At 46.0% G+C, this 22,225-nt stretch overlaps 1 protein-coding gene and 1 pseudogene across 1 annotated transcript in view; both read right to left on the bottom strand.

The window, feature by feature from the left end:
* The window catches only part of ITGB5 (integrin subunit beta 5), a 137,458-nt gene extending 115,237 nt beyond the window's left edge, over nucleotides 1-22,221 (bottom strand). Inside the window, exons 1-4 of the mRNA XM_012554740.2 lie at nucleotides 22,081-22,221; nucleotides 18,553-18,757; nucleotides 10,922-11,007; nucleotides 31-235 (exon numbers count right to left, since the gene is read on the bottom strand). Coding sequence (XP_012410194.1) covers nucleotides 31-235; nucleotides 10,922-11,007; nucleotides 18,553-18,757; nucleotides 22,081-22,221 — 637 coding nt within the window. The remainder of the gene's footprint in view (nucleotides 1-30; nucleotides 236-10,921; nucleotides 11,008-18,552; nucleotides 18,758-22,080) is intronic.
* On the bottom strand, nucleotides 4,269-5,540 carry LOC111820080 (alpha-enolase pseudogene; annotated as a pseudogene).
* Nucleotides 22,222-22,225: the final 4 nt, after the last annotated feature.

Here is a 22,225-nt window from a genome sequence, read left to right as displayed (position 1 = left end):
GGCATCATGCCCACTCTGAGGGCAACTCACCTGGCCGGAGGTTCACGGCCACCTCCTGCGGCGTCATCTGAATGACATCCGAGCCCGCAGAGCTGGAGCCCTTGCTGCTGAGAGGCTGGCTTCGCAGGACATGGGTGCTGCTGGTCGGGCTCTCAACCTCGCCTCCGCAGCCGTTTCTGATGAGGTTTTCCCTCAAGTCACACCGGGATGTGACTGACCGCGGGCTGCCGAAGTCCTGCGCAAGGAAAGGGGAAGAAAGCAGGAGGCAGTCAGCAGATTCATCACCATCTGGTTGACCTTAAACCCACAACATTCCATTTTCATCATTCTGAAAATGGATAAAATGATAATCCCTGTCCCAGATGCCTCACCAAGTACTACAAGCATTAACGGAGGGCCTGGTTATGAAAGCACTTTGTAGACTGTAAACACATAACAAAAATGTGTGAGTTCATGGTTATTTTAATGGTCAAAAGGCTCTTAAAAAAAAAATGCTCCTAACTGTTGACATGATTAGCAGGAGAAAGTTAACTGAAACGATCAAAAGTTGCATAACTGAAATGTTTAAAAGATGAATAGTATATAAGTGGCTGAATAGCCCTCACTCAAGCAATCAAGAGTTAACTTCTGAGCTGCTCACTCATCTACAGACACTGCAAAATTATTCTAGAGAACAATGTGGCAATTTACATTACACCCTTTGACCTGGTGGTCCATTCCTGGAAATTTATCATGAGAAAATAATCAAAATAAGAGGGAATTCCGTGAGAAGATACACGTTGTTGCTGTTGTTAAGTGCCATGGAATCAATTTCAACTCCTAGCAATCCCACGTGACAGAGCAGACCTGCCCCATAGGGTTTTCTAGGCTGTAATCTTTATGGAAGCAGATCACCAGGTCTTCCTCCCATGGAGCCACTGGGTTTGAACCGTCAACCTTTCAATTAAGCTGCTGTGCCAGCAGGACTTCTTAAGAAGATATATACTAACAGACATATGTACATCAATGTTCTTTGCAGAATTATTCACAATAGCCAAAATGCGGAAACAACCTAAATGCTCATCAATGGATGAATGGATAAACAACATGTGGCACGTATATACAATGGAAGACTACCCGGCCAGGAAGAGAAATGAAGTCTTGGTGAAAGCTACGACATGGACGGAACCTGAAGACATTATGCTGAGTGAAATAAGTCAATCACAAAAGGACAAATACTGGATGATCTCACGTATTTAAAAAACAATAACAGGCAAATGTACAGAGATCAAAGTTTATTAGTGGTTACCAGGGGCAGGAGGGAGGGGGAAAGGAGGAGTCATTGTTTAGGGGGAACTAAGCTTCTGTTAAGGGTGATGAGACAATTGCATTATTAAAGGTAAAGGTTGCACAGCCAATTAATGTAACTGATGTCAATAGGTTGTACAACTGTAAAAAGCTGAATTAACAAATGTTGTATGATAGATATAACAACAAAAAAAGGGCAGCTGCTGAGGCTGCTTTTGTACAGCAAAACATCTCATGGAATTTGGTTCCTTAGTTTGGAGGTATAGGGTCATGGTTTCACAGAAGATCCCAGTTAATTGGCCTAGTATTGTGTTTACTGCTTATGTTCTATCTCCTAGTTCACTGTGTAGCGCCAGGGGCCTTAAAAGCTTCCAAGTGGTCATTCAAGGTACAACAATTGGTCTCTATTCACCGGGAGCAACAGAGGAAGAAGGACAGTCAGGAACAGGAGGAGGAAATGAATGTGTGGCTAATTGCCTCTATGAACAACTACTGTACCTCCTTTGCCATGAGACCAGAAGAACTGAATGGTACACAGCTACCATTACTGAACATTTTGATCACGGATTCTATAGGAGAATCCTGAACAAAAGGAGGTGTTATGGATTGAATTGTGACCCCAAAAATGTGTGGCAACTTGGCTAGGCCATGATTCCCAATATTGTGTGATTATCCACTATTTTGTCATCTGATGTGATTTTCCTATGTGTTATAAATCCTACCTCTATGATGTTAATGAGGCAAGACTCAATCTACAAGATCAGGTTGTATCTTGAGTCAATCTCTTTTGAAATATAAAAGAGAGCAGCAAGCAGAGAGACAGGGGGACATCATACCACCAAGAAAGTGTCAGGAGCAGACCACATCCTTTGGACCCAGGGTCCTTCACTGACAAGCTCCTAGACCAAGGGAGGATTGATGACAAGGACCTCACTTTAGAGTCAACAGAGAAAGAAAACCCTCCCCTGGAGCCGCCACCCTGAATTCGGACTTCTAGCCTACTAGACTGTGAGAGAATAAACTTCAGTTTGTTAAAGCCATCCACTGGTAGTATTTCTGTTATAGCAGCATCGGAGGACTAAAAGAAGGGGAAAATGCATAACAGAATTTCAAAATTTCATGGAATCCAGCCTTTCTGGAGCCATGGAGGTTGGCTTCCCGAAACCATCGCCCTGAGATAATCTTTAAATCTTAAACCAAAAATGTCCCCCGAAGTCTTCTTAAAACTAAACAATAGTTTAGTTTAGCTAAACTATTTATTAAACTGCCTTGAGCATTGTGCTCTTTTAAGAACTATATGGGATCAAATTGACAATAGCAACTCGAAAGATTAGCTAGAAAACTTAGGAGGCAACGAGCTTGTGTTAATGGAGGAGGAATAATGTAGAAAAGGACGGTGAGAACGTTGCACAACATGAACAATGTAATCATTGTCACTGAATTGTACATGTAAACATTACTGAACTGGTATATCATCTGCTGTGTACATTCTCAACAACAAAAAATAAATTTCTAAAAAGTAAAAAAAAAGAAGATATATACCGTAGTGTTATTTGTAATAGCATACACATAAGCTTGTAAATCTAAATCCCTAAACCATAAGAAAAATATGGTACATCACTTTAATAGATGAAGTCACCATTATACATAATTATGAAGACTAAGCAGAAATTCCATAAAACATTCATACTAAGGGAAAAAAACCAGAAAATACAATTGCATCTGCATTAGGATTCAAAAGAAAAATAAAATGTGAAGATAGTTGATGTATTAAGGGCAGAGGGACTACACTGGTATTTTTCTTTTACAATAAAGAGATATTGGTAAGAAAAATTATTCTTTCCTTAAATTGGATTTGGGAGAAGGTTGGGCATCAGGATGATCCAACCTAATCTGGGGCATTAATTTAAAAACTAAATAATATACGTTGTTATAAAATATGGTGCCTGTAAGTGTTGATCATTCCCCAATAAGGGCTTTTTTAATGGCAGAGCAAGCCCAGGATCCTCTCTAAACACCGTCTCACTGATGGGTATGGAAAGTAAGATGGAGTGCCTCCAGCCGGTTGGATGCCAGTGCCATACTATACAATCCTTGTAACAGCTCAAGGAGATAGGACGCTGACCTTGTCCTCTTCCCTCGGTAACACTTGGCCAGAAGGTCTCAGATGAGTCAAGGGTCCCTTGACCCCTTTGTTAGAAGTCAGACTGCTGGCCCAGGCACAGCACTCAGAGGGATTCCCGCTTCGTTGTAGTCTTGGATCCCTAGACTATTCAATGCCCTTTAGAACTTTTGCAAGATTCAAAGCCAAGAAGTCAAGAAGATTTTTCAGTGTTTTTAAATAAGTAAAACCAGGTGTGTTCTTCTGGGCCTATGTGATGGTTTGTTTTTTAACTGAATGCTTATTTAATTTTGCATTGAATCACTGAGGATCTTGCCTGTGACAACCTTAGGGTTGTAAGTAAGGATAATGTAGCTTCACGGCCACATGGTAAGGAGCAAGGAAAGAAAATGATGATTCCGGGCCACTCACAAGATGCGAAAGCTAGGGTTTCCAAACTGGGCTCCAGATGGCCAGGGCTGGCTTCTGATGCAGCAGCTCTAATGAAGCACTGACGAAAGCACAGGGGTGGGGGAAGGGGAGTTAACCACCCGAGGGCCCTGGCCGGGACAGATTACCCAATAAGCAAGGTACATATGGGATTACTTGTGCTTACTTATTAATCTGTAGTGCACAATTTAACATGGGTTTCACCACAAGTTTGATGTGGTGAAAAACAGGTGGAATTGTGCACTACAGATCTGTAAATAAGCACAAGTAAACCCATGCATACCTTGCTTATTGTAAGCCAGTACATATGGTGCTCACTGGTTAATCCGCTCCTGCCTGCAATTACCGGTCAGCTGTGGAGTAGAGCCTAGAGTGGGAGTCTAATTAGCTGTCCAGAACTTGAAGGGCTCAAGGCTTGCCTGCCCAGACCTTACTTAGCTAGAGAATTTCTGAACTTCTTGCTGGCAAACTGGGCCTTGCTGCCCAGCAACTCCAATTCTGAAGAGCTGGTTATAGTTGGCCCAGTGCTCTGATCACCAAGTGCACCTGTCTCCCTCAGCCTTGTGCAGAGCCCCGCCACGAGGTTGGCAACGAAAGCATCTCCCATCTCCCCAGAGCTATGGGAATCCCTGACACTTGCCCATTGGTCTGAGCCAGCTTGCACACTGGAAGAGACTTGGTCCCAGAGCCAACCGGGTTTGTTCTGAGCAGGAGGCAATCACGTGATTCTTCATCTACAGCCTTGGCAATTTGCTTCAGGTTAATCATTATGAAATCACCCCCACCACCTGGACACCTGCACTAGAAGCAAACTTTGTCCAGCTTCCCAGTCATCCTAGCCAAAGAGATTTTCCATAGACGCTATTAGTCCTTGATGAAAGACTTCTACAGGGTCGCCTGCTGATCAGGTAAGATGCACCTACTGGGGTTACCAGCTGACTTAAGGTCCAGGTCATACTTCCTACACCTGAGAACTAAGAGGCAGCCACATCCACGGAGCTAGCTTTCCCAGCTATACTCTTGCGGCTCTGGCTCTGAGGCTTCTTTATTGTCTTGGATATTAGGAACACAGCCCTCTTCATTCCCCTCATTGATAGCATCTTTCTCACATTTCTCCTTAATCACGTTCTTCAGGTTGTGGTAAACCTCACAGCCAATGCACATCACTTCCTTGAAACCTGCTGTACAACAGGGGGGATCATGAACACCTGCATTGTCACGTTGTTGCCAGTGTGAGCGCCACCACTGATCGCATTGGAAGCTGCAACTTGCAGGTGACTTCAGAAGTACTAACCACACCAGCAAGGTGTGGGTACAGGGGAGCCCTCTCCTCAGCAGCTCCAGCTTTACAGACAGCAAGGGACACCCTGGTATGGCATTTGTACCAAAGTTAGATTTATTCTCCATGCCATCCATGTCTATCATCCATTTGTTAGTCTTCGCCTATTTCACAAAGTTCTGTTTCTTGCTATTAAGGGCAGGCCCAATAGTTTCATTGATGCTCGACAGCCTTTGAGACACTTTGGCCCATATATCAAGTCTCGTTGTTGTCCTGGAGCTCTAGGGCCTCAGAGATGCCAGATGAGGCACCACGGGGCATGGAAGCTCTGAAGAGACCTTTTGAGGTGAAGGCATCTACTTCAACAGTAGGGTTTCCCCAAGAGTTAAAGACATCTCTTGCATGGAGCCTGAAAATAACCATGACTGATTTCTAGCCATAGATTTTTGTTGCCCACGAAAGGGGCAGAGGTCACCGAAGCCCGCAATGGGGAGCCATAACCCAGCAAGCTCACGAGCCTCTCCTCTATCCCCCTGAGCTCCTCTCTTGATATTTTAATTCTGAACAAGGACATATGGATATTTAAAGAGAAGAAACCAAAACCACAGAGACTGGGAGCATATCTTGTGATGGTTATGACCTTCCAGGTACACAAACATTATAAATAAAGAAAATGTCTCAAGATACCTACATTTCTAAACTCCAAATCCTGTGAATATGGACGTGCCAAATCATTAACCCTTAGGGAAAAGGAAGACTCATGATTAAGAAATTCCTCACAGGAACGACACCCTGGTGTCCGATGTGCTAAGAGCTTTCAGATCCTGGGGACTAGACACCCTGGCCCCCACCAGGTGTCAGAATATAGCAAATTCCAAAGGGAAGAGCCCGTCTGATGCATCGCCTGGTGCCAGCCCCTCACTACTACAGGTGAGGAGTCAGAGGCCCATGTCATGAATTGAATTGTGTCCCCCCAAGAAAGATACATTGAAGTCCTAATGTCAGGTATCTGAATGTGACCTTGTTTGGAAACAGGGTCTTGGAAACTGTTATCAGTTGAGATAATATTAGGTCATCCTGGAGTAGGGTGGGTCCAAATCTAAGCAGTGTCCTCAGCAAAGAGGAGAAGAGGTACAGACAGACAGAGGGAAGATAGCCATGTGAAGATGGAGGCGAAGATTAGAGTAATACCCTACATATCAAGGAACACCAAGGACTGCCGGCTGCCACCAGAAGTTAGAAGAGAAGCACTGAATAAATTCTCCCTCAAAGCCTCAGAAGTAATCAACACAGCTGACACTCTGACTTTGGACTTCTAACCTTCTGAACTGTGAGACAATACATTTCTGTTCTTGTAAGCCACCCAGTCTGTGGTACTTTGTTACGGAATCCCTAGGAGACCAATACAGCTTACCACCTAAGTTCATGGCTAAGTTCACCCAGGAAGTTTGAGTTTGTCTGGCCCCGGTTTCCCAGATCTGAGTTCAGTGCTCTTTGTAGCACTACCTCCCACCTCAGCCAAGACCACTGCTGAACTCTGCAGCAGAAAACTAACTCTGGGCCCACAAAGCCCACCCCTCTGATTTACTATGTCTTTGCTGCTCAAAACACAGAGCCCTTCCTTCTACCTGTCAAACTTGGGGGATAAATATCTTATTGATGCAGAGAAACAGGTATGGAGGGGTTTGACCCCCATGGAGGGAGACGGGGGACTTGATCTCAACACGGAAAAATGGAAACTAGCTTCTGGATGGATTTCTACCGGGCCACTGCCCAATTGCTTGTGGGTGCTCCCAATATTCCATGCTGGAAAATGTTTCAGTAGATTAACGAAGCATCTGTCCATGAAGCCCAGAAATGTCCACATCACCCTCTCCAGAGGATGCCTAACGGATAACTACATTACAGGCAAGTATATCAAGAGAAGCAACAGAACGGGAACAGGAACTTTAATGTCCTTGGTGGCTGTTCGTCACTATGTGGTAATGTAAAAAGAAAAGGGAGGTGTTCCAAATTTAGATAACTTTTGGTTTGCTATAACACTGGTGTTTGTAAGTTTTATCTCTCCGCCTCTCCACTCTGCTCCATCACCTATAATGTGGAGGATATAATGAGTTGTGGGGACCCTGGGTAGTGGAAACGGTTAATGCACTCCCTGCTAACCAAAAGGTTGGTGGTTCAAGCCTACCCAGAGGTGCCTCGGAAGAAAGGCCTAGTGATCTACTTCCCTAGATCACTAGGCCTAACCCTGTGGAGCACAGCTGGAGAACAACTGGTTTGGGCTTTTTGTATGAGTTGTAATATTTGCTGTAACCCTGTAACACCCATCTCCCCGTATATCCTGTTCATCAAAATCTGTTTCCCTGCAGTCATGGCCGGTGCTCAGCTGGTTCCCAGCAGTGCGGGATCAGGGCTAGTGCAGTCAGTCCTCTGCCCATGCCAGGCCTGTCGTTGCTTTACTGGGACACCACCCTGCCTACTGCTGCTAAGGGTAAAAGCTCCGAAATTATGCCAGTGGTTGTTTGAGGGGAAGCATGAGGTTCTGTTTGTTTCTGAAACAGCAATGTGGAAGGATTGAGAAACTGAAGGTCCCAGGAGAAGAGGAACCGAGGCAAGAAAGGAGGCAGACAGGCTCGATCCCCAAGGTGAAGAAGCAAGAAACAACCTCATAAGCCAGGCAGTGGAGTGGACACGGGCGGGAAGCCGGCTGCTCTCTGGGGCTGAAGCTGCAGCCCCTGCTCGACAGAAGCCTTGAGGATTTGGGGGCAGGGGCTGGTATGGGAGGACAGGTAACTGATGACAATCCAAAATTTGTGTGCCAGCAACACACTCCCACATATACTCCCTGCTTGGCAGATGGAGCAATCCCCCTGCCAGCTTTCAGTCAGCTCATTTAACTCATTGAGCAAATATTTATGAAGTATCTACAACAGGCCAAGCATGCTTCTTTTTATTTAGCCTGACCACAAAGAGATGGTTCTGTTAAAACATCTATATGTTATTGTGAGCTGGACTGAATGCTGGGTTTTTTCTTTTTTTCATTTCTTCCACAGCTCAAAGGAAAACACAGACAATGTTTCTCTCCCTTCCCTGCCACCATAATTTCCCCCTCTTGCTGCCCTGACTCTAATCCGTCTCCCTCCTAACGCTCCTGCCTCCAATCCTACTGGCCCCTTCATCTCTTTTCCTCCACGTCCACCTCCAAGGGCCATGACCTCTCACCCCAGCCTAGGCTTCAAGAGTTTTCTTCCACCCCCAGACCCTATTTCCACCCATCCAAATCCTGCAGCCCCCAGCCTCCTTGTTCTTCTCCCCTCGGGATTTCAGCTTCCTCGGTGGTGGCCCATTTGACTCCTTGCCTTCACCCTTCCTCCCCTTCCTGGTGTCACAACAGCCTGGCACTGTCCATGGCCACATCCCTCAAGGCTCTCACCTTCACCCTAACATCCTCCCCACTTCCCCATCCCTGAGCGCATCTCCTTGGCTGCCCTTGTCTCCCCACTCACCTCCACCAAACCTGCTTCCTCTCCTCACAGAGAGTACCAATCCCTCGGCCCTGCCCGTTTCTCCCAAACCATCACCGTCCTGCAAGCTACACTGGCCTCCCTGCCAATGGCACAGGCTGCTAGTCCACCAAACCCCTTCTCCTTTTCTTCCTGGACACACAGCTAGGTTCAGTTTCCAGTTCTCGTTGCATTATTTTTGTCCCGGCCCACACTGGGTCTCTCTCCAGCCCACTGGCTCCCTCTACGTTTATACACAGCCTCATTCTGGGCAGAAGAACTTCCCGTGATCCCTGCATGGGGATGCAGCTTCCCATCCTCTTGGAGGGCAAACTTTTCTTGGGGCCTGAGTGTGTATCAGGGAGCTGGGTTCAGAAAGTTCAGGAATGGTTTCGTTCAACTTCCTCCCCTTTGCAAAACAGAGTAAGTGTGGCCGAGTGCTGTCTTAACCATACATGTGGCGATCTGACTGGGTTGTAGACAATATCAGTGGAAATCATGTGGGCTGCTCCTGGGCCTTACCACAAAACCTTGCATGCACACTCATCTACGCGCTTTCCCCTTGACAGCTACTGGGCTGTGAAACTTACAATCTTATGGGAGAGACACATTTTTCACTTAAAAAAATGATGGACAAAAGAGACAAGCCACTGGAGTTTGTGCAGTGTTCCATGCTGTGCAGCACAAACGGCGTCATGAGGGTTTAAGCTGGTCGAGAGGTGGGCACCAGCGCTGGCTGCAACTGCCCAGGAGCGTGTCAAGGAGCACAAGGATGAGCTGAGGTCTGCAGTGTTGACGGGTGAGGGCCAGGCAGTAGCCCCCACATCCTGATCTCAGAGTAGGGGACAGTCTGGTGACTCTGTCATGCAGCCAGAGGGTAAGTCAGAAGCCCCCAGATAACAAAGACACTGTGATTTGACACAATTACAATTAAGGCTTTATATATTGGGGAGATTCCTCTCTCAAACTAACTTGTTTAGTAATCTTACTCCCCATTGGAAAAAGTTCTAGAGAGTTCACACATCCAGAGGCAGTGTAGCCTAGAGGAAAGAGCTTGGGCTCAGATGTTCAACTAGATGGATTCAGGCTTTGGCACACTTGTGTGGCCTTGAATGAGTCACTTTACCTTTCTGAACCTCAGATTTTTATCAGTAAAATGGAACTATTACCACCCCCCTTATGGAGCTATTGTGAGGATTAGAGGTGCTATATACTAAGTGTGTGGCATCTAGTAGGATTCCCCCTCATGACCATTTTTAGCCATAGTTAAGAAATCACTAGACCTCTGAGGCTCCCATCATGAAGAATAAGCCTGACCTCCCAGGAGCCATGTCTTGGTCCTACTGACAGGGACCACACCCTGCGTTGCTGAGACATGGCCTATCCAAAATGGCAGGTCTCGGGTTCTTTGTCAAATGACCTTACCGATACACAAGTGCAAGGAAGGTTTGTGCTTCGTGGCTCTAACAACATAAGAAAAGGGACCCAAGAGCGTCCTATAAGACAGGAAGTCTAGTAGTTGAACATTTCCTAACTGGCCCACCAAGTCCTGAGATTTTGCATTGCTTTATGCTAGCAAGGTGCCTAACACTGCCCCAAGCTTACAGCCCTCCCTATAGGATTTAAAGAAACAGCAGTCATCATTTAAAAATAAACTCATTCCTTAAAGGCCAATTCATAATATATATCCCCAAATAAGCCACAATGAAATGACAAGCATCCACCAACATGCCACCCAGCCAGGGATGTTTTGTATCGTTAGACAACAAACTCACTTTACAAACTCCATGTCTTTTGGAGTTCTTACAGCAAAGAGCAGACAACCATAGGAGAGTCATAACTGGTTCCCTTATAAAAGGGAAAGAAGGTCTCGTTTCCCTAAAACAGGATTAAAACATTCAACAGTGTCAAGAGACCCAACTTAACTTACCATTTCATAAAAACATAGCTTTTCCTTTTTCAGTGACCTGGATGGAAGGGAAAGAGGCAGCTTGCAGAAACTGCAGCAGCTGCTGTCAAGTCAGTTCCAACTCATGATGACCCTATGTGTGTCAGAGTAGAACTGTGCTCCATAGGGTTTTCAGTGGATGGTTTTTGGGAAGTGGACCACCAGACCTTTCTTCCAAGGTACCTCTGGGTAGATTTGAACCTCCAGCCTTTTGGTTAGCAGCCAAGAATGTTAAGTGTTGTATTACCCAGAGACTCCAGAATCTGCACGCACTCTTTATGTACAGTCAACCTGTGTGCTGTGCTTAGCCACCCTCCAAAGCACCCTTCCCTTCCTCCCCCTGCCCCACATACCTCTCTGGAGCACCAGACACATTTTGGGTGGATGAGCAGACACTCTTCACATGAAGTGGCACTTCCACTAGTGCATATGTTGAGACCTTAAAAGCAAGACAAAGATGCAGCACTTAGTTCCTGGCTATAACCCTATGGATGAGGCCTTTGAATGGGTGAGGGATGAATCACTTCCTTTTTTAACAGGGGGTCTCTCCGAGGCTGAAGGCTGCAGGCCCCAATGCTAATTGCAGGCTATGGCTCATTTGCCAAAACTAAACATTTACAGTTTTCTAAGCATCCATCAACCTTGCACATTTGTATTGTTGCTGTTGTGTGCCGATTCCAACTCATAGTGACCCTATAGGACAGAGCAGAACTGCCCCATAGGGTTTCCTAGGCTGAAATATTTTGGGAGCACCAGGTCTTTTCTCCCACAGAGCTACTGGTGGGTTCGAACCACCAACCTTTCAGTAAGCAGCTGAGCACTTTAACCATTGCACCACCAAGGCTCCTTACACTTGCATTAGCAACTCACATTTCTTCCACTGGGCTCACTTGGATTTCCATTCCCTTCCCCCATAACAGAGCAGATCCTCCATCATTGACAGGGAACAAGGCCCCTTTACACTCAGACCATTAAAAATCTGATAAAAATAGTACCAGAAAGGGGAGGGTGGGGAGAGGAAGAACAGATTCATCTCATTCAGACAGAAGAAAAGAAAATTCTACTATCAAATCAAAATCTGCAGTGGATGAAAGTAGCCAGCGCAGTCCTTACAGAAGAACGTATCCCAGGAATACAACGCTGGGTTAAGATAAAGGAAATCCACTAACTCAATACATCTATCAACAGGCCAAGTAAGAAAAACCCGTATCAACATTTCAGTAAATAACGAAAAGACATTTGATAAAATTCAAAACTTATCCCTGATTTGAAAAAAAACAAAACTCAGAAACCAAGATTAGAAGGAAATGACTTCATCATTGTAAAGGTTACTGATTTCAAACCCAGCCCAGTCCACCTCCTCCCTCTCTCACTGCAATAGTCTGGGGAGGGGTGACCAGGGGCAGGCCCAATGTGGTGGTGAGGTTAAGCCCATTGTCCACCCTCCTGCCCCCAGCAGCACAGATATCCTTGGTGAAATTTATCATCCTTTTCTTTTTCATCCTCGCTGAAATATCCAGGACAGATTTCTTTTGAGCCCAAGAGCAGAACTTGCTGCTTTTTCTCTGAATGAAGTGACTCTGTTTGGTCTTCACAGTACTAACAGATGCAGTAGTCTCTTCTGGTGGTTGCCTGGAATGTGAAGAGAAGGGGAGAGAGACACAATGGATGGATGGAAAGAAGAGAAGCCCAGGGCCACCAGTCCTAAGAAGAAGACCTCAGATCTTAAGGGGAAAAAAAAAAGAGTTGAAAAGATTAACAAAAAAGATAGAGGGGGAGGGGAGGAGAAAACACAGGGACATGGGAAATTGTTCTCTAGCTCCACGAAGCACCATAAAGATGTTTATTGTAAGGCATCTTGAAACTAACATTCTCCTAATTTGCTAATTTTAACTCCTTGCTTCTCTTTTTCACTAGCAGCAAAATAAGGAACACCAAAGAAGGATTGATGCCTTTGAATTATGGTGTTGGTGAAGAATACTGAATATACCATGGACTGCCAGAAGAACGAACAAATCTGTCTTGGAAGAAGTATAGCCAGAATGCTCCCGAGAAGCGAGGATGGTGAGACTTCATCTCACGAACTTTGGACATGTTATCAGGAGGACCATGTGTCTGGAAAAGGACACATGCTTGGTAAAGTAGAGGGTCAGTGAAAAAGAGGAAGACCCTCAACGAGATGGACCGACACAGTGGCTGCAACAACAGGCTCAAATATAGCAACAATTGGGATGATGGCTCAGGACCAGGCAGTGTTTCATTTTGCTGTATATAGGGCCACTATGAGTCGGAACTGACTCAACAGCACCTAACAACGACAACGAAAACCTACAGAAATCTGGTCAGGAGCTGTCTAGACTGAGTGGGAGTGGACTAGGACTGTGTTACCCCGAGGGACATTAGAGAACAGAAATGCCCACTGTGGTAGCTGGGACAGAAGGGGAGGGAGAAACAGGCAGGTCCTGAGATGCTGGGAAGAAAGGAGATAAGAGCAGTGGTTTCTACCAACAGGAAACCCCAACTCTGAGTCCTGGACCCCCTCTTGCTGCCAGCCATCTCTCTGTTGGGACCTCTGCATCATACCAAACAAACCGGGGGACCCCAAAACAGGCATCCCTCAGACATAATCTTACTGCCAGTCCTGCAGCAGGGACCCCTGGGTGCTACGCGGGACTCAGAATACATTTTCCAGGAGAAACTGTGCTGTACGAGCTGGGACCCAACCACCGTGCATAACCTCATGTCAGCAGGAAGAGACCTTCCCAGGCCCAAACACTGACCAGGAGGTCTCTGAACACATCCACGGGGAAGGTGGGCCTGCCTGTACCCCGCTCTCACTGACAGTCTCCCTTCTAATTTTAAAAGGAATCTACCCATCCAGTGATTTTCTTCAATGTAAAAAATTATCTCCATAAAACTATGGAATTACAGAACCTTGGAGGCAGAAGATATTTTAAGATGAGCTAGTCAGATTACCTCATTTTATAGATGAAAACCTGAGAATACGAGAGTAAGGGACTTGAAACAAGGAACCCCGTCTAGAAGGTTGGAAAGGGTGCTGGCTGGCTGGTGCCCACACGGGATGCCTGCCTGGCACTTGTGTCTGCTCCAGACTGAGGCCAGCATGGCCCACCTGCTCCCGGCCCTCTGGCAGAGATCACCAACAGCTCCTCAGTCAGAAAGGAATTTGAGGGTGTTGTGGATTGAATTGTGTCCCCTAAAAAGATGTGTTGTAAACCCTAACTCCTATACTTGTGGATATGATCTCTTTTGGGAATAGGATTTTCTTTGTTACGTTAATGAGGCCATATCAGTGTGTCTATTAAACCAATCACTTCTGAGATAAAAAGAGCAGATTAGGCACAGAGAAGCAAGTAAGAATGGGGTAGAGATAGCGGCCCCATAGAGATGTTCAAGGAAGTCAAGAAGAACAGTAGAGAAGCTGAGACAAGGATTTCCCCCCAGAGCCGACAGAGAGAGAAAGCCTTCCCCTAGAGCCAGCACCCTGAATTCAGACTTCTAGCCTCCTAAACTGTGAGAAAAAATAAATTTCTGTTTGTTAAAGCCATCCATTTGTGGTATTTCTGTTACAGCAGCACTAAGAAACTAAGACAGAGGTCAAATGCCTCATCTCGGTCTGTGCTCAAATCTACGTAAATTCACGAGCAGTGCTTTCTCGTTACAAGAGCCTCACTACTGAGCTCTGGGAACTTGGGTCTGGGGTCTAGGGCTCAGGGCAATAAGGGCCCCTCAGTTCTGACCCAGAACAGACCAGTTCTGGTTTTCTGGTCTGCCAGTCTAAATGACCTTGAACATAACATTGAAAAGGCTCAAAGGATATGATATACATCTGAAATGAAAATATTGAAAAATTATAAAAAATTTAATACTGTGTTATTGTTTCTATTACTACTAAATATCCACATGCAATAGTGAAGTAGATTTGTTCTTGTTAGCTGCCGTCCAGTTGGCTCCCAGCCCGTGGCAATCCCATGCACAGTGGAACAAAACGCCACCCAGTCCTACGCCATCCCCACGATCAGCTGTGGATCAGACCATTGTGATCCACAGGGTTTCCACTGGCTGATTTTCAGAAGTAGATCACCAGGCCTTTCTTTCTAGTCCACCTTAGTCGGAAGCTCTGCCAAAACCTGTTCAGCACCATAGTAACACGTGAGCCTCCACTGACAGATGGGTGGTGGTTGTACATGAGGTGCACTGGCCTGGAATTGAACCCAGGTCTCCAGCATGGAAGGTGAGAATTCTACCACTGAACCACCACTGCCCTAAGGCAGTTTTGCTACACTCAAAATGACTGCCCTAAAACTAGATTGCTGGTGGGGCAAATTCAAATTCAAGAAACCCTGCACTGAGCACTAGGCAGGAGATACTGGAGATATAGGGATGTATGGCCAGGCCCTGCTTCCTGGGAGATCTCCCTCTGCCAGGTAGCAAGTGGGAACTCCATGAACCAAACCCATCAGCAGAGTGCTGACATGTGTCATGGTGCCAGAGTTACTTCCTTTGGCATCTCTCCTCTCCCCACCTATTCATATTTCAGAGTTTGCACTTGGCTGGATGAGACACTGGACACCAAAAGCAGTTTGAGAGGAAGGAAGCAATGAATAAAAGGCTAAACAGCTAGAGCTCACAATGTCAGAGGGTTGTGTCTAGGTCATGGAAACAGGCGCTAGCAACCCAGACGATGGTCATATCCTTTCTTGGTTGGTCAGTGATCTGTTTGCATAGTGAACTATTCCAAGTTCCACATCAAGTCCCTGCAGCCTTTTTTCCTAATGTCTCTGAAGCCTGGGTTTACTGCAAATCATAATCTAAAAATACTCTCTCCTTCCAAAAGTCATTGACCCATCTTCGCTTTCGTCAGTCAGATAGGCAGCCACCATGTTCAGCTGACCATTCCTTCAAGATGCATGAAATGTCGCTCTTAATCCAACCCTTCCTGCCTGCCCCTTTCCAGCCCCACACAGCCCAAGCCAGGCCCTCCGAGCCAGGTCTGGATCCCTGCAGTGGCCTTCTGGCTGCCCTCCTCATATTCAGCCTTTCCCCACTGCTGTCCACCCTGCATGTCCAAGGTCAGACAACTCCTACTAAAGCACGCAGCCAGCAGTGGGAATTTTCTTATTGAAAACATTCAACGGAATAACAGAAATAGGTTGTTGTTGTTGTCAGGTGCTGTCCAGTCTGCCCTGACTCATGGCGCCCGTGCACAATGGAACAAAGTGCTGCCCGGTCCTGGGCACAGTTGTGGATCACACCATTTGGGTCCACAGGGTTTTCACTGGCTGACTTTAGGAAGTAGATCCCCAGGCCTTTCTTCCTAGTCTGTCTTAGTCTGGAAAGCTCCACTGAAACCTGTTCAGCATCATAGCAACATGCAAGCCTCCACTGACAGATGGGTGGTGGCTGCACGTGAGGTACGTTGGCCGGGAATCAAATCCGGGTCTCCTGCATGGAAGATGAGAACTCTACCACTGAACCACAGAAGTGGGCACCAAGTTGAAATGGCCCTTCTGGCTTGAAGGTGACAAAGCATTGGGAGTGCTTCTCCCCATGCCCTGAACCACATCCCACACACCTGTCACACAGCAGAGAAAGCACTTCCAGAGTCTAGCAACTGTATATTCACTTGTCCAAAGCTCTGACCATTGAAGGAAAGTATGCTCCAGGAAGGTTCTCTCTTAGTTCCCACCTTAGAGAATCAGATAAGACTGCCTTCCTGAACGTCAGACATCTGCAGAACGTTTAACAATACCAGCTTTATGAAATAAGACTTCTATTTTTAAAATATTAGTTATTTAATGGAATACTATGCAGCTATAAATAGTATATATTTATTCTATTCTAGTATTTGGAATGCTCTCTAAATACTAATATGAAAGGCTTAGCCTGCTACATTGCTAAGTTAAAAATAAAAAGATGCAGAATAGTATGTTTTGTGTGCTGTCTTGGAATGAAAATGGCAGAAGGGTACTTGTAACAGGCATAGAAATACTCTGCATACATAAAAACCTAACAGATCATCTGTGTGGTGGGGTGGGAGGCTGGGAAATACCCTGAGCTGACGACACGGAAAAGAGATTGCTCACAAGGAAAAGAGATTGCTCACAATACACTTGTGTTTGTTTTTTTTTAATTATACGAACATATTACTTATTCAAAAATTAATTTGAAAAAGGCAGTTAATTACTTCTATGATCTTCCTATCACAAACCCATAACCCCAGTCTAATCATGAAAAAACCCATCAGACAAATCACAATAGAGGGATAGTCTATAAAATTCCTGACCAGTACTCCTCAAAACTGTCAAGATCATCAAAAAGGTCTGAGAAACGGTCACGGCCAAGAGCTGGAAGAAATGATAGAGGCTGTGTAGCCCACCCCCTGAAGCCTAAGACAACGCAACAACTATATGTAACGTGGTTTCCTGGAGAGAGTCCTAGAACAGAAAAAGGACACTAGGTAAAAACTAAGGAAATCGGAATAAACTACGGATGTTAGTTAATAATGACGTATTAATATAATATTGGTTCACTAATGGTAACAAACATACCATTCTAACATAAGATGCTAATAATAGGGAAACTGGGTGCAGGGATATATGGGAACTCTGTACTATCTTCTCAATTTTTCTGTAAATCTAAAACTGTTAGAAAAAAAAAAGTCTATTAAAAAAAAAAAAGGGCAATAAAAACCATAGAGGGGAAATCAATTGAGTAGCAAGCATTGTGTGTGTCAGGGACCTGAAGGTAAATGAGACCTGGGCAATTCACCTCACAGCAGGTGAGACAGACCCCCCATAGCTGCCAGTCTCTCTAATAGAAAGTGCTATGAAGAATGAAGAAGGTGAGGCCTGTTCCGCTCCACAGGAGGATGTATGGCAGACTTCCCAGACAAGGGGATATTTAGGCCGGAAGTGTAGTATAAGGAAGGGATTTGAGTTTTTCAGACAAGGGAGGGATATCCTGGCCTCAATCACTTAATGGTTACATGGCCTTGGGCAAGTCACGTATACTTTCTAGGCCTCAGCTTCCTCATGAGAACAATTCATATTGGACTACATGGCCTCTATCTTCTCTTCCCATCACCCATCTGTCAGTTAGTCACGCTGTAGTGGCTTGCATGTTGCTGTGATGTTGGAAGCTATGCCACCGGTATGTCAAATACCAGCAGAGTCACCCATGGTAGAAGGTTTCAGCGAAGCTTCCAGACTAAGACAGACAAGGAAGAAAGGCCTGGTGATCTACTTCTGAAAATTAGCCAACGAAAACCCTATGGATCACAGAATATTGTCTGATATAGTGCTAGATGATGAGTCCCCTAGGTTGGAAGGCACTACCCAATAGCTGCAACAATGAACTCAAACCTGTCAATGATCATAAAGATGGTGCAGGACTGGGCAACGTTTCATTCTGTTTTAGATAAGGTTTCCATGACTCAGAGCTGACTTGATAGCAACTAACAACAACAAATCCTCACTTCCAGCTCAAAAAGCCTCAATACATTCCAGTGGGTTCTTTGTCTCCCAGAATTTTCCTTCCTAACAAGCCACATACACAGCCCCTAACTTTAATGGTAGTTGGAGAAGGAGGCAGGGAGGTGAGGATGGGAAGTCCTCACCACACCACACACACACACACACACATATTACCAAGACTTACATTCAGCCATTCATTGAACAGATGTGCCAGGCACTGTTCTAGGTACCAAAGATATGGTGGTGAATAAAACTGACAAAACACCCTGTCTTCATGGAGCTCACATCCTAGTTGGGAGAAATGGATGATAAACGAGATAAGCAAGTACATGAAATGGTGATAAGTGCCAAGGAGCAAATCAAGGAAGGAAAGGAGACGGGAAGAGTGCGGGGCAGGAGGTTGCAGTTTTAGTTGGGGGTGACAGGGAAGACTTCACTAAGCGGGAGACATCTGAGAACAGACCTACAGAGTGGAAGACAAGCCATACAGATATGCAGGAGGACGCTGGGAGGGGTGGCACAGAGCGCCCGCTGGAAGAGCAGGGGGGAGGCCTGTGTGGCTGCAGTGAAGGGCGTGAGGGACAGTGGTAAGATAAAGTCAGAGGAGTCGAGGGAGAGCTCACGGAGAGCCTGCAGGACAGGCAGGACTTCTAGAAGGCACTGGAAGAGTTTGAGCAGAGCGATGCGGTCTGACTTGAGTTTTAACGGAAGTGAGAGCTGAGATTAGCTGAAGGGGACAAAGGCAGAAGCAGGCCCCAGCTTGACAAGAGACAAGCGACCATCTCTGGAGAACTCTGACGGGGAGGGGGTAGGGAATTCAGTAAGGAGAGAGTGGGCCACACTGCAGCCTCCCTCAGTGCATCAACCATAGTGGGTGTGTCAGACCTGACCTCGAGCAAACTTTTCACCATGTGGCCCGGATATCAAATCCTTCATTCAAATGATGCAAGGAGAAGCCACACAAACAAATACAAAACCAAACCCATTGCCATCAAGTTGATTCTGACTCATAGCTACCTGTAAGACAGACTAGAACAGCCACATAGGTTTTCCAAGGCTGTAATCTCTAAGGAAGCAGCTTCCCCCTTTTTTTTCCGTTGGGTTGGTTGTTGGTTTGGTTCGGCGGCCAGGTGTTTACCCCGGTTCCCCCCGGGGCGCCCTTTTAACCCCTTTATTCCCTTTCCCTTGGAAGGTTGGCAACCCACCTTGGGGTTTTTTCCAAGGCCTTCGGCCGGGGCCGGTTTCCAAATTACCTGCTAAAGAGAAGCCTACCCATTAACCCACCTGCACATTGCCACCCTAAAGGGACATTATTATTTAAGTACTGTCTAATTGTCCCACATTTCTGATAGGATTAAAACTTCTCAGAATACTTACTTCCATAACCAGACTGAAGTAAGACAAAAGTAATTACCAGGTCAGGCGGGCACAAAGGGCTTTTTGCCAGGCTACTTAGATATTTTAATTCTCCATTGCCTTAGCAGCTAAATAAGCATGGAGAACAAGTAGGAGAGGAACACTAATTAGAGCTAATTAGACCCTGCCCTCTCCTGCCTCCATCTGATTTCTAAAAAGCCCCCTCATGTAAAAAGAGTTAAAATGTAAATACATAGGGGAAACAGCAGACTACAAACCAAGCCCACTGTCCGCATTTCATTGTCCTGTCATTTCTAAACTTATGCTTGGTTACCTGGGCCAAATTCCAAGCAGTCCCATCACTGACCATGGAAAATGTGGAGGTGGTGGTTTGTGTGTGCGTATGCATGCATTTCAACGTGAGTCCACTTAAAAGAATAAAGGCTTCTCTTAGGATTTACAGCATTCTAATTTTCAGGGCATTCACTGAAAGAATAACTGATTTTTTTTAAAATAAATGATAGCAACCATGACTCCAGTCATGAAGCAAGAGCAATACCACATTTCTCCATTCTAGAGCGCAGGGACTGGGTGGAAAGGCCTCATCCTGAGAAACACTTCCCTGGTTTTGTGGGAAGACCATTATCCTAGGATCCTGTCTGGGAGGTTCTAGGCCATGGGACAAGAGAGACAGGGGGATTTGTCAGCCTTCCAGGGACTTATTTGAAAGGAACCCTCCCTAAACTAAATGTGTTTCTTGCTGGGTTAAGTATAGAGATTAAAGTGCGGTGAAAGGAACAGAACAGGCAGTTGGCCACTGGTTTAGGAACACCCGGGCATGGCCCTGCAGGTCACCTCTTTCTTCCAGTGGGTAACTGAGGTTTTTCTTTCAGATCATATTCCTAGTACAAGATAGAAACAAGCTCTGGACAAAGTACCTGCCTTGCTTCCAGAAAAGAAGAAGAAAAGAGAAGGGAAGAAGAGAAAAGAGAAACAACATTCAGGGTTGGTTCAGAAACATTGGGAAACCAGGAGAAATCACACAGATATGAGCCAGCCTCTAAAGCGAGGAACCCACGCAAAGCTCCGGGCAGTAAGAAGGAGATGGTGGGGTCTGGTGACCAGCTTGCCCTACCACCACTCTGCTGACCCACTGGAGGCTGGCTGAGCTCAAACAGGAAAGGAGATAAACCACCCATCACAGAGATGGGCAATGGGAAAAGGGAACCCTGGAGAAGGAGGAAATAAACCACAGTGGCCCAGTGCTTTTTCTCCCTACCTCAGCTGAGGCATGTAGTACAAAGGTCATGATGTAGTGGAAGGGGCACTGGACCCAGACTGATCCCTAGTCCACTGCTCCCAACCCAAGGACAAGTTTGGTGGGTAAGTCACTCTGCCCTTGGGCCCATCTGAAAAATGGAGATTGTTATGAGGATGGATATGAACTTTGAAAAAGAAAAATCACAATGCTGATGGAAAATAATGGTTTAAGGAACTCTCCGCAACTGGAAATATGTGTTTTTATTAGAATCACAGAACGTCAAGCTGGAAGGCAACTTAGAAGTTATCTACTTTAGCAGTACCCAAAAAGAGAAAAAGAAAAAGGGGGGAAGGGGAATTAATATGAGATTGCCAGATTTTAATAAAAGAAAATAAGTTTTCCAACAACTATATATATATTATAATATATATATAATTTGTATATATATAAAATTAGGACATAATTTGAAACTTAAGTACAGACACTGGAAAGCAGGGCCATTGGCAATGACAGATACACTCGTGTGTGATAGGGGACACATTATCCTTCTCTTTGCATTTCCCTGGGGACAGATGGAAACATCAGTGATAGACACTGGCTGCCAGATCGGTGTTTGGAAAGCACTGATCTTACTCCAAGCTATGAAGTGATTATTTTCCCATCAAAGAAAACTTGCTACAGTATTAAGTTTGAATTAGGGCCTGAACGAAGTTTTTGTTTGCCCAGACCCCCTCCTCCGCTCTCAGACGTAAACTTAAGCTGCCTTCATGTAAATGAGACGCCGTTGGGGGAACAATTCTCCTCTTGGGCAACCAGGCAACCACTTGGACACAAGAGCAAGCAAGTATCTCAAGTTTAAAAGTGAGCAGAGCACCGTAACACCCAATTATTTCCTTAGGGAAGGAGAAAGTTTGGAGCTTCCTAACTTTTTTTTTTTTTTTTAGAGCGGAAGGGGGCAGGGGGTTGCTAATTGGCCTGGCAGCCCCAGCGTCAAACAGAGCATCCTTCCTTTGGGACCTCCTAACTGCCAACTCGGAAAACTGAAATTTGCGGCTTCTTACAGGCAGCCAGCCCCCAGGAAGTGCCGGGCTAATGCCAATCTCACACCCCCTGCCCTTCGCTCCAGAATCTTCCACAGTTACGGGAGTGTGAGGCACGCAGTTTCATAAATCGCAGGATAAAGCCAGGAAGTCCCTGGTGCGCCCTGGCTTGGGACATGGGTCTCCCCTTTGGTATGTGGCCGTTTGGGGGAGGGGACGGGGGGTTGCATCTTTAAAGGAAGGCGGTTGGTCGAGGGCCAGTGAAACCCGAGGATGTGCTCTGGGGCCCTACACTCCCGCAATTCCAGGAGACAAGCCCTCCAGAGTCCCGCGGCTCCAGATCTCGTGCTTCGGGTTGCCCTTTGCCTCTCCCGGGCCAGAGCACCGGCGGCATCGCTCCGTGCCTCCCAGCGGCCTGCCCGCCCCCGGTCGGCCACAAGGGCCGCTTTGTGCCCAGGAAGCGAGAGCCCTGGTCCAAACGCAGGGGCTGGCAGCGGCATCCTC

The sequence above is a fragment of the Trichechus manatus genome, unplaced genomic scaffold, assembly GCF_000243295.1.
Source record: "Trichechus manatus latirostris isolate Lorelei unplaced genomic scaffold, TriManLat1.0 scaffold00026, whole genome shotgun sequence".
Lineage (NCBI taxonomy): Eukaryota > Metazoa > Chordata > Mammalia > Sirenia > Trichechidae > Trichechus > Trichechus manatus.
The sequence above is the reverse complement of the archived record's forward strand: the minus strand, read 5'-3'. Positions and strand labels throughout refer to the sequence as shown.